The sequence below is a fragment of the Lissotriton helveticus genome, chromosome 3_1 (assembly GCF_964261635.1).
Source record: "Lissotriton helveticus chromosome 3_1, aLisHel1.1, whole genome shotgun sequence".
Classification (NCBI taxonomy): domain Eukaryota; kingdom Metazoa; phylum Chordata; class Amphibia; order Caudata; family Salamandridae; genus Lissotriton; species Lissotriton helveticus.
This window is the reverse complement of record NC_136061.1, coordinates 575,665,213-575,680,764: the sequence shown is the minus strand read 5'-3', so window position 1 is coordinate 575,680,764 and position 15,552 is coordinate 575,665,213. Positions and strand designations below refer to the sequence as shown.

The following is a 15,552-nucleotide window of genomic DNA, read 5'->3' as shown; positions in this document are numbered from 1 at the left end:
TGAAAGAGTAAGGAAACCCAGAGGGAGACAGGGCACGAACAAAAACTGTGAACGAAAAACAGACAGCAAAGAGGGGGCAGGGTGGAGGAGAGAGAGACAGAGACAAAGAGAGACAGAAGGAAGAAACGAAAGAGTGAGAGACGCAGAGAACAGCAATGAAAGAGTCGCTCGGATAGATATTATGAAAAGAGAAAGGTACAGGCGTATATGAGTGAGTCGAGAAGGCAACCTGACAGAGGGGGATAAAAGGATAGAAGTGTGAAACCGGGGAGGGAGAGGCGAAATGGAAAGAGACAGACGCTTGGGCGAGACAGTGGCCAAGATGGGTAGTTGAGCCGAAGAAGTGAATTCTAAAAGAAACCAGGAGAGTGGTTAAGGAGGGTGGGGCTGGTAGAGTTATTCTTCCAACTGATTTACGGGTTGGGGTCAAGCCGAAACGAAAAATGGAGTTAGTGACAACCATGGGTGCTGCATAGGGACCTGAAATGGAAAGAATGAGTGAACGAAAAAGAGTCTCAGGAGAGGGGTACAGACAGGACACAGGGGCAGCAGGATCACCGAAAGCGAGAGTGTAAGACAACAAGAGAAGGAGTGCACGCGAGCGAGAGGGAAGGGGCAGCGAGAAAGGGGAGGGGACTGCCGCTAGAAACGGAGAGAGGAGAGAGCGCTAGAGTGATGGGCAGGGATTGGGACGGGGAGAGGGAGCACAGCGGCCGAGGGAGGGAGGCTGGTGAGGACGGAGATTGGTGGGGCGGGAGTTGGAAGAGCGAGAGGGGAGGTGGAGTGAGTGGAAGGATTTCCATCTCCAGGCACCAGCACCAGGAAGAGTGTGAGCAGCACAAATAACAACAGCGTCCTCCAGCAGCACCTGCAGGAACCGGGACCACCCCCAACCCCAGCGTAGCCCGAGGACCGGAGCCTGTGGGGCCCGAGGACAGGAGCCTGTGGGGCCGGACCAACCCCAGCGCAGCCCGAGGACAGAAGCTTGTGGGGCTGGACCAACCCCAGCGCAGCCCGAAGACAGGAGCCTGTGGGGCTGGACCAACCCCAGCGCAGCCCGAGGACAGAAGCCTGTGGGGCTGGAACAACCTCAGCGCAGCCCGAGGACAGGAGCCTGTGGGGCTGGACCAACCCCAGCGCAGCCCGAGGACAGAAGCCTGTGGGGCTGGAACAACTGATCACCAACTTTGCACTCCCTCAGCTGCCTCTCTGCACCTGCTGCACACGACCCTCCGGGGCCCACCCAGGGCGCAGCTCCTCACCCCGCCGGCTCACCTGGAGCTACCCCTGAAGCCATGCCGGGCGAGGAGGCGCCTCTCGAGGAAAAGAGCGGCTGCTGGGGCTGACCCGTGCCCGCCCTTTCTTCTTGCACCCCACGGTGACCCCCCAGGGGAAGATGCCAGTCATGAAGGGACTACTTGCCCCGCAGAATACCTTCTTGGACACCATCGCCACCAGGTTCGACGGCACCCGTAAGTAATCGCCCTAGCAGGCACTAGCCCAATAGTCCTCCGGGACTGTACCCCGCATCCTGGCTCGCTAGGGCCGGTGCCATTGTAGATATGGTGGGGCTTTCTAGTTCTGCTATTGAATTACGTGTTGGGGCGCATCTTAATACGATGGCTTGGTGGGCTGCTGCCCTTGCTTTAAAGATCTCATTGTGCCCCGCGGGTCATGTGATGACATCCCACTGACCTGGCCTTTCATCCTACACAGGTCGATAGAGCGAGTACCACTGAAAAGCATACTGACCAAACATATTCTTAAGCGCCTAGAGGCAATTCAGTGTATGCTACGTGCACAGCCCCTGGGAAGATTATGCAATTGCAACCCCTCTCTCCATCTCACTGGAGAGGCAGTGCGAGCCGCTTCCTCTCTGATCCCTGTCCAGGGGAGTCTCTCAGAGCCAGGGAAGCAAGTTCTTTGTCTCGAAACAAGAGCATGGGAACAAAGAGAAGAGAGGTCTTATATCTGCGAGGCTGGGAGGCTGGGTGGCGCTGCACGCTACCCTCCGCCCTACCTCTATCGACATGTTTTGTTTTTAAAATCTATTTAGTTAACCAAAGCAGGATTTGATCCCCAAGGAGAGGACCCTCCAAAAAAGGCTGACATGCATGTTGAGTCCCGGCAGGCGGCCCGGGAGTGTGCGTTGCACGCAGCCAGGCAGAGTGCACCCTGGGCTAAGACTGTGCGTTCAAGCAGGGACGACCTAAACACAGACAGCGTCCTCTGCCTCCGGGCTGGAGGGCTTGTCTCTGCCCTAGCCAGCATAGAGGTGCAGATAGCCCAAATCCACCCCACCCTGACCCTCAGACCCAGAGCTGCTCCGGCAAGGGGCATGGCTGGCGCTGCTGGCGCCACACCACTGGCGGCGATTTGCATGGTAAATAATGGGTACATCTGTCAGGAAATCCCACAGCTCGCGCGCCTCCCGCCTCGTCAATGAGGAGGAAGGGACTGTTCTACACAGCCCGGGGGCACATGGGAGAAAGAGGGCGGGGCACAAGGGGGAGGGTGGGCTTAACCCCTTCATCACGTATCATGGTAAATAGGTTTATATAAAAGCTGTATTTGAACTCAAAATCATTTCGACTGTACGAATGAAAAAAATGGCTGTGCAACACCCTGGAATTATGCAAATGTGCTCATGAATATAGTCTTTATTATACATACAGTGCATGTACACACTACACACGCATTTATCCACCTTTACGTATTTTTATTATATTCTGTGAGTGTAATCTGTGACTGTCCAGCGTTAGATAATGTGCGCGTAAGTAACCGTATTTGCCACTGCATGTTTGAATTTCTCTGTAAAGATTCGCAAACTGCCTAACTTTTCCTGTCTGTCTGCTCTTCGTTCTGGGGGCGGCGGGATCCCGGGTCTCGTATTCCATGAATGCATACATTAAACTTAAAGTGTTCCGCTGGGAGGGGATGAACTGTTCAGACAGCAGTGGAGGCTTTCAGTACCTTGGACAGGGCTCGGCACAGCCTTCGAACAAACCTGCGCAAAGAGAACAAGAAGTCCTAATCCTGAAAGTGCCATCTGCTTTAAAACACATCGAATTAGGGTGGAGAAAGGAGGTGTGGGAGAGCTAGTGGAGGAGTTTTCCATAACATAGCCTGCACAGCCCACTTATAGGCTTCTAGGCGCTAGTGAGAATTCCATGTGTGGATCTAGTGCATTGGCAGCACTGGGGTCTGACGTCCTCCCCAGCGGTGCGACCTTCTTCGGCTGCACCCCTGTGTGCACCAGACGTGCGAAGCTAGGTGGGAGGATTTCGTTCCCCTTCATTCTTTGGCCTGTCTGCTGAGACTGCCAGAAGAGGTGAACAGGTTTGAGCCGCCTTTCTTTAAAATCTGTGGCTGTGGTGGCAGGTGACCATAGTGCCTAACGGCTACTACGGGAATTCAGAAGGGGTCTTCTAAAAAAGGAATATCTTTAAATGTCATGGATGCATTTTGCAGCATATTGTTCAAATACATTTCTGTGCAAACATTTGTTTAAAAACAGTTATGAAGAGGTACTCAAGAAATGCCCCAATACAAACCTCTCTCTAGAAAACCTTCAACATATGGGAGTAAACGATGCAGTTGACAGTATTATTTCTCTATGAATTTGGCTATTAGGAATTGCATTTACTAACAGTTAAACAATCTGAATTGTATGTAGGCCTGACCTTGTATAATATATTCAATACATTCAGTACTTTATTTCTCTTCTCCATTTGGTCCTTTTATTTTCCCATCTGGGCATCCCTACTGTGAATGGGCGTCCAGAAAGGAGGGGCAGGAAATGAAAATGAAAGTATGTAGGCGATAAAAGTAAATGCAGACACTTCACGCAGTTGATCAGTGTTGTGGTGTCATACAGATGGGGTATGATGGGAAGGAGCAATTAAAAGTTAGCTAAAATGTACTTAATTTTCACAGTTTTAGACGGCACATTTAATCCTCAGAGGAAATAGATCTTTAAATGGAACAGCAGAACTAATACCATTCGCATAGACTCCAACAGTGGACATATCCCAGAGGTTACATTGCTCTCATTGCCAAGTCATCAGACGGCAATTGTATTTAGCTGTAACAACATCACAAAAGTTAGTCTAGATCATGAAATGACTCTACGCGAGAAACAAAATATCTGCATTCTCAGCGAAAGCTCACCCAGGTGCTGGTACACATAGACTTTTTACCACTTCTGACAATTGTTTAAACTTTTTCTTCAAATACTACTTTTTCACCTTGGGAAATAACTTCCCTTTTCACCTTGGGATGTAACTTAATTCATCTCACCCTAACCCCACCATAACCTTCTCCCCAAAATTGTGATTTAAAAAAATAAATAAATCCACAGGTTTGTTAAGGGTCTCCAGGTGGGGTTGAGTTTCTGTGCACATTGAATCAGCCACCACCAAACAGTTGAGATGCCTGTAATAATAATAATAATACCGACATTTGTAAAGCGCTGGAAGTGTCCCGGCGCTGTCCGTATACCACTTAGGAACCCTTCCTGACTTCCCTGTGAAATGTCCACTCCTGGGCACCCCCCAGGTATCCCAGCGCTTTTGGGGCCATTGTGGAGATTAAGCAAGCTATTGCCCAGAGTTGCATAGTGGGACCCATGATTAGAATAGGCACGAGGCCAGAATTATCAGGTCCGAGGAAATTGAGCCCAAGACCTGCTGAGGTGGGAATTGAACCCTGGTCAAACCTCTGCATCAGGGTCTGCCGCTCTAACCATTGAGTCACACTACTTCACAACAACAACGTATGTGTTTCAGGGGGAACCTCAAGCTGGAGTTAAGCCAACAGAAAAGGAGGAGAGCGTAAGAGTCCCAGTGAGTTGAGATCCCACTTAGGAGCCCTGTGTGACATCTGAGAAAGCTTACATTAAAGAAGATATGGTAGTGTAACAAATCGATATAATTAAAAAAAATTGAGATACACAAACCTCAGTTGAAGAGACATTATGATTAGGCCCAGGCAAAATTTACATCAACAACACAGCAAGTAATTTTTCACACACAATATATATTTCTCTATGGGCAACACCCTACAACTTAGGTCTTTTTTAGGGGAGAGGTCAGGCTCCCATATCTATTCAGATTCAGGTTTGACTCTTTTATCAAGCCAGTTGACAAATGACAAAAACATCTATTAGTTTGTAAAAACAATATATGACTATATAGGAAGTGCCTCACATAAGTGACCACCATGAGCTAGTTGGCTGTTACTCACCAACTTTATCGCTTTATCATTTTTGGCCACTTTCCTATAAAAACAGGAGGAACCAACACCGTAACTAAAGCTAATAGAGCCTCCTATGTCTATTTTTCTCTTTAAAAAATACACATCAACCTCCCGTAGGGCCTCATTCAGGAAGAAATGACTAGGTTATCTTTTTAACAAGAATATACAAAAAATTAGTCAGATGTGACATATTAAACACGCCTTTATTCTATACCCATACTCATGGTTAAAAAGAAAGTCACATGTTTAGACCATTTTGTTATGAATGGCTACCATGTTTCATTGCCACACAAGAGATTACTGTCAGATTCATCAGGGCATGAGGACCAGTATTCACCTAGTAAGTGCCTTCTGTGAATACCAAAATGGTAGTAAATTTAGGTTTTTGTCTTATGTTAGTTCTGTGAATCGGGCCCTCCAAGATTATGTGGTGCAACGTGCCCTCTTGGGTACAGCAGTGGAGGCACTCGGAACCCTCCCTTTTGCCCATTTTAACTAACGTACCCGCGCCAAGTAGGATTTATGTAGTATTCAGAGTTGGAAAATTCTCGATTTAAGTGGGATAGCTACTTCCAGTGGGGAGGCCTGAGTCTCCTGCCACGTCTCATCCTCCGAGATACCCACATCCACCTGCCAGAGTCCCCTCAGTAGCAGAAGTGGGTCCAGTAGATTATTTACAAGCTTCTGGTAGGTGATGGATATGTCCTTGCGATTCAGTGGTTCCGTCAGGAGTCTGTCCTCTAGTGGGGACCCTTCAGGAAGGGGATTGCAGACATCAAGGCATGTCGTATTTGTGAATAACCAAAGTGTTCGGTGTGTGCCATATTATATTCAGATTGCAGTCTGGCAAACGGAAACCACTCCTTCCCAGAGATCCCCTCTCTTTGGTTCTTTTTGCAGATGAAAATGTAAACTTTTTTCAGTGAATTCCGCAAATTTTGGGAACAAGCTTAATGCAAAATTCATTATGACACTGTCCATGGCAAAATTATAGCACAGGAGTGTAGAACAACATCAATAACCAAAACAGGAGAGGCTGTTGTTTATGGGAATTCTGGTTTTGTGTTACTTTTTTAGCACAAATTTTGTCCTTTGTTAAAAATTGAAGCAGGGGTGCTTTTTTGCGCTAAAATGTAGCGCTAAATGATGGATTTGCATTTTGGTTAATTACGCATAATTTCACATAATTTTCCAGAAACTGAGCTTAGTTATATGCAAGCAAATTATTACAGTTATGCACACCTCTAATTATGAACCAAAGGTTAAAAACTTTAACATTCTAAACTTATGGTTTGTCTTGCAAATGTTTTACACTATTTATGTATCTCACAGTATATCACAATTACATCATGATTCACACTACTGATATAACAGAGTCTACATCACGTTGAGATAAAAGACTGAAGTAGTTTAATTCATAAGTAAAGCATGCACTGAGAGAAAGTAAAGCCAGGTAAAAGGCTGCCATACATCTCAACATCTAGATATGCTCACAGGGAATTTATAGGCAGAGCATGACAGTTTTTACACTCAAGATTCAGTGACAACTCCACAGAAAATAAAATCAGCTGAATGACTGCCACACCGCTGTCAACATATAGCCGTCCTCAGGGTGTACATTAAGAAGCCCCCTCTAAAACTATATTGACAACTTAGGCTGCTAGAGTAGCCCTTTCAAGGAACACATAACATGAAATATACTAAATACATTTTAAAACTGCATGAATTAAAATCACCCAGTGGCACAGTAGAAAATAAAAAATAGACTATATTGCTACTGTCAATGTGCTTATTTGAAAAACTCTAATTGTTTGTGACTTCCTTGATGTTACAGATTATGAAATTGGTATGAGTGAAATCGGTGGCCCCACATGGTATAGATTGTGTCTTTTGTGATTTTACTTGTGATGTCATGTACCTGTGCTGTGACAGGTATTGTAGGTGTTATGATTTTGATTGAGATCATATTTCCCTTTTAGCTGAAAAATGTTCACATTATTTCATTTTTGTTTGGCTATTTAGTTAATGATTTAAGGAGACATCCATATCTACTGTTGAAAATGTGTCTTCAGTGATTTTGAGCAAGGACTTGTACCTTTGATAGTACTCCCGCCTCCAGTGCCTGCTGGGCAGTGGTTTCTGATGCAGGGTTGTTATCAGCCATGTCCTGCTTCCAGACATTTTACACAGAGATGCTGGGTGCAGGAAGTGACGTTTGACTATATCCTTTGCACAGTATTCTGCACCGGGTCCTCTGACCAGTTCTCTCGCTCCTTGCCCTGGCACGGCCGCGAGCCATCTGCAGCAGCTGGTGCCGGGGTGTGACATCCAGTCATCCCACCTCAGAGCCTTCTATGCCCAGCCATAGCTGCTGTTGGGGTTCCTCTTCTTGTCCTCCCACCTTTGTGAAAGGCAGTCCATGGGCCTCACCAGCAGCAGGCATCGGTGTCTTTGAGGGAGGCAGGGTGGGTGACTGCAGTTTAGAGTATGAGGGATGCAGGGTGGGTGACTGTAGTTTAGAGTATGAGGGAGGCAGGGTGGATGACTGCAGTTTAGAGTATGAGGGAGGCAGGGTGGGTGACTGCAGTTTAGAGTATGAGGGATGCAGGGTGGATGACTGCAGTTTAGAGTATGAGGGAGGCAGGGTGGATGACAGCAGTTTAGAGTATGAGGGAGGCAGGGTGGATGACTGCAGTTTAGAGTATGAGGGAGGCAGGGTGGATGACTGCAGTTTTAGAGTATGAGGGAGGCAGGGTGGGTGACTGCAGTTTAGAGTATGAGGGATGCAGGGTGGATGACTGCAGTTTAGAGTATGAGGGAGGCAGGGTGGATGACAGCAGTTTAGAGTATGAGGGAGGCAGGGTGGATGAGTGCAGTTTAGAGTATGAGGGAGGCAGACTGGACGACTGCAGTTTAGATTATGAGGGAGGCAGGGTGGATGACTGCAGTTTAGAGTATGAGGGAGGCAGGGTGGATGACTGCAGTTTAGAGTATGAGGGAGGCAGGGTGGACGACTGCAGTTTAGAGTATGAGGGAGGCAGGGTGGATGACTGCAGTTTAGAGTGTGAGGGAGGCAGGGTGGACGACTGCAGTTTAGAGTATGAGGGAGGCAGGGTGGATGACTGCAGTTGAGAGTATGAGGGAGGCAGGGTGGATGACTGCAGTTGAAAGTATGAGGGAGGCAGGGTGGATGACTGCAGTTTAGAGTATGAGGGAGGCAGGGTGGGTGAATGCAGTTTAGAGTATGAGGGAGGCAGGCAGGGTGGATGACTGCAGTTTAGAGTATGAGGGAGGCAGGGTGGATGACTGAAGTTTAGAGTATGAGGGAGGCAGGGTGGATGACTGCAGTTTAGAGTATGAGGGAGGCAGGGTGGATGACTGCAGTTTAGAGTATGCGGGAGGCAGGGTGGATGACTGTAGTTGAGAATATGAGGGAGGCAGGGTGGATGGCTGCAGTTTAGAGTATGAGGGGGCAGGGTGGATAGCTGCAGTTTAGAGTATGAGGGGGCAGGGTGGATGACTGCAGTTTAGATTATGAGGGCGGCAGGGTGGATGACTGCAGTTTAGAGTATGAGGGAGGCAGGGTGGATGACTGCAGTTTAGAGTATGAGGGAGGCAGGGTGGATGACTGAAGTTTAGAGTACTAGGGAGGCAGGGTGGACGACTGCAGTTTAGAGTATGAGGGAGGCAGGGTGGATGACTGCAGTTTAGAGTATGAGGGAGGCAGACTGGACGTCTGCAGTTTAGATTATGAGGGAGGCAGGGTGGATGACTGCAGTTTAGAGTATGAGGGAGGCAGGGTGGACGACTGCAGTTTAGATTATGAGGGAGGCAGGGTGGATGACTGCAGTTTAGAGTATGAGGGGGGCAGGGTGAATAGCTGCAGTTTAGAGTATGAGGGGGCAGGGTGGATGACTGCAGTTTAGAGTATGAGGGCGGCAGGGTGGATGACTGCAGTTTAGAGTATGAGGGAGGCAGGGTGGATGACTGCAGTTTAGAGTATGAGGGAGGCAGGGTGGATGACTGAAGTTTAGAGTACTAGGGAGGCAGGGTGGATGACTGCAGTTTAGAGTATGAGCGAGGCAGGGTGGATGACTGCAGTTGAGAGTATGAGGGAGGCAGGGTGGATGACTGCAGTTTAAAGTATGAGGGAGGCAGGGTGGATGACTGCAGTTTAAAGTATGAGGGAGGCAGGGTGGATGACTGCAGTTTAAAGTATGAGGGAGGCAGGGTGGATGACTGCAGTTTAAAGTATGAGGGAGGCAGGGTGGATGACTGCAGTTTAGAGTATGAGGGGGGCAGGGTGGATGACTGCAGTTTACAGTATGAGGGAGGCAGGGTGGATGACTGCAGTTTAGAGTATGAGGGAGGCAGGGTGGATGACAGCAGTTTAGAGTATGAGGGAGGCAGGGTGGATGACTGCAGTTTAGAGTATGAGGGAGGCAGGGTGGATGACTGCAGTTTAGAGTATGAGGGAGGCAGGGTGGATGACTGCAGTTCAGAGTATGAGGTAGGCAGGGTGGATGACTGCAGTTCAGAGTATGAGGGAGGCAGGGTGGATGACTGCAGTTTAGAGTATGAGGGAGGCAGTGTGGATGACTGCAGTTTAGAGTATGAGGGAGGCAGGGTGGATGATTGCAGTTTAGAGTATGAGGGAGGCAGGTGGATGACTGCAGTTTAGAGTATGAGGGAGGCAAGTGGATGACTGATGTTTAGAGTATGAGGGAGGCAGGGTGGATGATTGCAGTTTAGAGTATGAGGGAGGCAGGGTGGATGACTGCAGTTTAGAGTATGAGGGAGGCAGGTGGATGACTGCTGTTTAGAGTATGAGGGAGGCAGGGTGGATGATTGCAGTTTAGAGAATGTGGGAGGCAGGTGGATGACTGCAGTTTAGAGTATGAGGGAGGCAGGTGGATGACTGCTGTTTAGAGTATGAGGGAGGCAGGGTGGATGATTGCAGTTTAGAGTATGAGGGAGGCAGGTGGATGACTGCAGTTTAGAGTATGAGGGAGGCAGGGTGGTTGACGGCTGTTCAGAGTTTGAGGGAGGCAGGGTGGATGACTACAGTTTAGAGTATGAGGGAGGCAGTGTGGATGACTGCAGTTTAGAGTATGAGGGAGGCAGGGTGGATGATTGCAGTTTAGAGTATGAGGGAGGCAGGTGGATGACTGCAGTTTAGAGTATGAGGGAGGCAAGTGGATGACTGATGTTTAGAGTATGAGGGAGGCAGGGTGGATGATTGCAGTTTAGAGTATGAGGGAGGCAGGGTGGATGACTGCAGTTTAGAGTATGAGGGAGGCAGGTGGATGACTGCTGTTTAGAGTATGAGGGAGGCAGGGTGGATGATTGCAGTTTAGAGAATGAGGGAGGCAGGTGGATGACTGCAGTTTAGAGTATGAGGGAGGCAGGTGGATGACTGCTGTTTAGAGTATGAGGGAGGCAGGGTGGATGATTGCAGTTTAGAGTATGAGGGAGGCAGGTGGATGACTGCAGTTTAGAGTATGAGGGAGGCAGGGTGGTTGACGGCTGTTCAGAGTTTGAGGGAGGCAGGGTGGATGACTACAGTTTAGAGTACGGGGCATTGACTCCCTCTGCAATCCTTAATAAAGTACAGATTACCTTCCTGTTAGTATGAGGGGTTGCCGCTCTCCACAGAGCATTACACCTTTAAAAAAGGGTGTTCCCTGGTTTTTAGACACTCGCACAATTGTGCTACAGGTAGGCACTTGGACGGTATTGGTAAAGAGAGAGAGAGAGAATTGTTTTTGGAAATACGTTTTTCTTTCATGTAAATTCGAGGCTAGTTCGGGGGACACTGAGGCGTATTGTTGCTTTGGTCTCTTTGATGTTCATGATAACTTGCAGCCCTTGAAGCACATTAATCCCCGGTCCATTGCGGTTCATTACTGTCTGGGAACATTGCTGTTCATCTCTGCTTGGGGTCAATAGTCATCGTCTTTACTCCTCTAGTGCTTTGATCATTACTGCCCGGGCTTGCTCGGTCTCATTACTGCCTGTGATCTTTGAGGTTCTTTACTGCCCGGAGCCAGAATGCTCATTAATGCTTGCAGACATTAATGCTACTTCCTGCCAAGGTCGGCCCATGCTTATTCTTGATTGGCGACATTGATATTCATTATTAAGGCAGCCAATCAGGCGCATTAACGCCATTGATTTTAATGACTACCAGCGGCCCTTGAGGATCACGAAAGCCAAGGGTCATTGATGCACATTACTAGCTTTGGACCAGTGAGACACATTGCTGCGGGTGCCTATTGATGCTCAGTGCTGACTAGGGTCATGAGGATAATTACTGTGTGGGGCCATTGTTGCTCAATAATGCTGAAGCCACCGAGGTACTTTTTTTAATTGCTCTAATTGATGTTCAACGATGTCTGTGGCTATTGGTGCTCATTGCTGCTAGGGATCATTGAACATTATTGATGCTGGGAACTCTTGCCCCTATTGTTGTCTGAGGCCATGGGTGCGTCTTGCTGATTTGGCCCACTGCTGCTCAATTAGGATAGTTATGTTATGTTATGTTATGTTAAAACTTTTTAATACCGCGCACATACACCAATTGGTTTCTTGGCGCTCAAGGACCATGGAATAGGACACAGGAGGTATAGGCGATTAGCCGTGTGCAAGACGAAACAAGTGAGTTTTCAAAGATTTACGAAAAGAGAGGTAGTCAGAAGTGAGCCGGATTGGGAGGGGGAAGGAGTTCCAAGTGGATGGGGCAAGGAAAGAGAAACCGGCACCACCATGCTTCTTGCGTCTGAACCTGGGAATGACCAGCAGGTTGTGGGCGGAGGACCTAAGGTGTCGGGGGGGAACATAGAGATGTAAGCAACGAGAGATAAAGGCAGGAGCAGAAACAGAAAGAGATTTAAAGATGGTGCAACCAAGTTTGAAGATGCATCGTTGCGCAACCGGGAGCCAGTGCAGAGTTTTTAGCAGCGGGGAAACGTGTTGATGTTTGGGTTGCTGGAAAATTAATCTGGCTGCCTGGTTTTGCACCAGTTGAAGCCGTTGAAGGTGGTAGGCTGGAATCCCCACGTATAGACAGTTGGCATAGTCTAAACGTGAGGTAACCAGGGCCAAGATGACAAGAATAAGAGCCTCTGGAGATAAGTACCTACGGATCTTCCCGATCCTGCGAAGGTGAAAGAAGCAGGCCGAGGTGACAGCATTAATATGCGGCCGCATCGAGAGGTCGCTGGAGATGATAACACCTAGGCTTTTCACAGAGTCAACTGGGCAGGGGGGGGAGCCGAGGGCAGGGGGCCAGAAGTTGGAGGTCCAAGGGTGGGAGGGCCCGCCAATCAGGACCAGCTCTGTCTTACTAGGATTGAGCTTTAGTTGGCTAAAGTTCATCCACTCATAGATGGAGAGCAGGGTGGTTTGGAAATTGGCGCAAGAGAGAGGAGAAGAGTCAATAGGAAAGATAAGTTGCAGATCATCTGCGTAATTAAAAGTGGTAACAGAAGAGTGACGGAGAGAGACCAGAAGAGGCTGCATATAAAGATTAAACAGGAGGGGAGATAGAGCAGAACCCCTTGGGCGCTGCCGCGATTCTGCGCCTGTGCGGCACTTGTGAAGAGCGGGCGGGTTCATGACGGCCCCCAGCCGTCATCAGCACACGCCCACCGTGTTGCATGACGGACAGGAGCCGTCATCAGCATGGAAGGGGTTAAGACTCAATGCTGCTTGGGACTATTCGTGGCTTATTTACAAGCCCCTTGCACCACTTTCGCGTCATTTTTAAAATGGGAAAAGTGACGCAAAAGTGGTGCAAGGGGCTTGTAAATCTGCCCCTTCATGTTTATTATTGCCAGAGGTGCTCGATGAGCCCTGGAGCAAGGATGGGGCGAGGGTAAACCCACAGGGAAACCCTCTCCACCCCTTGCACAAGGTTTAGAGGAAGGATTGATTTTCAGACACTTTCTCCTCAGTCCCTGGCCAAGGCAAGGCTCAAATAAGAATTATAACACCATATGCTGATTGGTACTAGCTGTGCTTCTGGTAACAGCCCCATCCCAAGACACCTCTCCTCTTCGCACTGAACTTCATGACTTGGCACATTGTCTTGTGACAGCCCCACCACTCTCTTGCCATCGGATTTTGTGCCTTACCTTACCAAAGGTCGTCTATCTTGAACTGTAGCGGATGTGAATTTTAATAGAAAGTTCCACGCGATTCTCTCAAAAAGCATTTATTAAAGATTTATAAAGGTTAATGCCGGAAAAAAGAGTAGACAACACAAAACCTAAAAAGATGGGAAATTCATTAGTTAAGGTACCAACATAAACTAAGCCCATCACAGCATTCCTTGTAGCGCTCACATTTTCACACATGTAATACCACATTACAATAATTATGATATCACTCATATTACTTTTTTGCAATATTTGTATTGGATTTTTACCTAAATGGAACGAAGATGACATCTCCAAGCTACACAAGAATCATTTTGTCAGTTTTCACAAACCTAACTGTGGTAGATATTTTAGCACATTTTCAGAAGCTTTTGTTTATTCGCACATTGAGGCTTATTTACGAGCCCCTTGCGCCGCCGGTGCGTCACTTTTGTGACGCACCTGCAGTGCTTTTTTCTGCCTCATATTTACATGGACAGGAAAAGCCACCCTGTGTGGCTTTTCCTGTCCTTGTAAATATCGCCCCTTAACACACAGCACTTTGCTTGAAAGGGGCGTTCCAAGGGTGTTGCTGTGGGTGTTCCAGTGCAACACCCATGGAAACTGACACATTTCCAGATTTACGAGAAATCTTAAACCTGGAAATGTGCCTGAATGGGGAGGGGAGGGGGAGGCGTAGGGAGGCGCAAACAGGAGAAATATATTAATTTTTTGTTTCCTCTTTGTTTGCATGCTGTATTCTGCAGCTCACATAGAACAAGGAAATTAACTTGTCTGATTGTTTATGTGAAGGAAGGTGTCCGTTCCTGCACATAAACGAACATTAAAAAAAATTACATTTGGCAACTTCCATGTGTGCTAATACAGCACACATAGAAGTTTCAAAACGCCATTTCAGACTGTTTATGTGCAGGAAGGTGTGCGTTCCTGCACATAAACAATCATCCCGCGACGCAGGCACCTTGCCCCATGGTGCAAGGGTGTCTGCATCGGTGCATGGCAGATAATTGTGCGCCAGTGCAGGGGATGGCAAAGGGATCCATCATGTCATTGTAGATATGACGCATCCCTGTGCTTCGGAATTAATGCAGCAGTGCGCAGCCAAATGGCGTGCATCACCGCACTGTGTTAGTTCTTTGTAAATAAGGCCATTAGTTCTGTCTCCTTCTGTCTCCCCACCCTCCCATTCCCTGATTGGTCATGTTCTGCCCCAGTCTTCTCTGAGGTTCTCTCAAACATCTACCCAAAGCTACTTCAGTGAGCCCCACATCTTGGAGAATTTCTGTGGGCACCCAGTGCTTTATATACAGTTTCTTCTGCCTGCATGCACCAGACCATACTCGTGATGCATTGTTGAACGGATGGGAAGGACCGGCTTCCCCAGAGTCTTACAATGTCCCTTCTCACCACCATTAATTGAACATTACAAAACAACTGGATACAGCTTCGTAACATTTCCTCATCATATATCCCTAGTACTTTCTCTCCTTACATCTGTTGACTCTCTCTTAACCACAACTGTTGTATTCGTGGACAGCTCCAGAATGTGTGGACCAGCATGCCCACCTCATTGCATTCCTTGTGTCATGTATTGTTTTCTTCTCTTTCCATTTTTGAATATTGTGTTCTTGTATAATGTGCATGGTGCAGTATTTTAGTTTATATTTACCGGAAATTTGGTTCTTCTTGCCACTTCTCTTGGGTACTTGCACTCCTCTCCACTTGCAGAGGCACTCCTAATAGAAATCCAACTGACAGAAACCCATTTCAGGACTACCTTGACGGGATATGAGAAAAAATTAGACAAACTAAATAAAGAGGTGACTGAATATAAAGAAAATCTTGCCCAATCAAAAACACAAAAATTACAAAAAGACTTGAAAGTTGGTCATATGCAAAAATATATCCATATTCAAGTGCGGAATATATACCACCAAATCGTAATAACGATGAAACAGATACATCTGCCGATAATGATTCTAATAGTAGTGGATCTAGTAATGGTAGTCAAAACAACAGACAAAGGGGAAGAGGATGGGCTAGAAGGGCCCATGCATTTCAACCAGGGTATCCATTTCCACAACAAGGAGGATATCCTCAACCCTTCCAGCAACCACCCTTCCCACCAATGATGGGA

The 15,552-nt window shown here is 47.6% G+C and overlaps 1 protein-coding gene across 1 annotated transcript in view; it reads left to right on the top strand.

Annotated features, from left to right (window-relative positions):
- The first annotated feature begins 1,347 nt into the window (after positions 1-1,347).
- Positions 1,348-15,552, top strand: part of LOC144822714 (voltage-gated delayed rectifier potassium channel KCNH8-like) — a 1,606,123-nt gene continuing 1,591,918 nt past the window's right edge. The window contains exon 1 of the mRNA XM_078680531.1: positions 1,348-1,472. Coding sequence (XP_078536657.1) covers positions 1,397-1,472 — 76 coding nt within the window. The 5' untranslated portion in view covers positions 1,348-1,396. The remainder of the gene's footprint in view (positions 1,473-15,552) is intronic.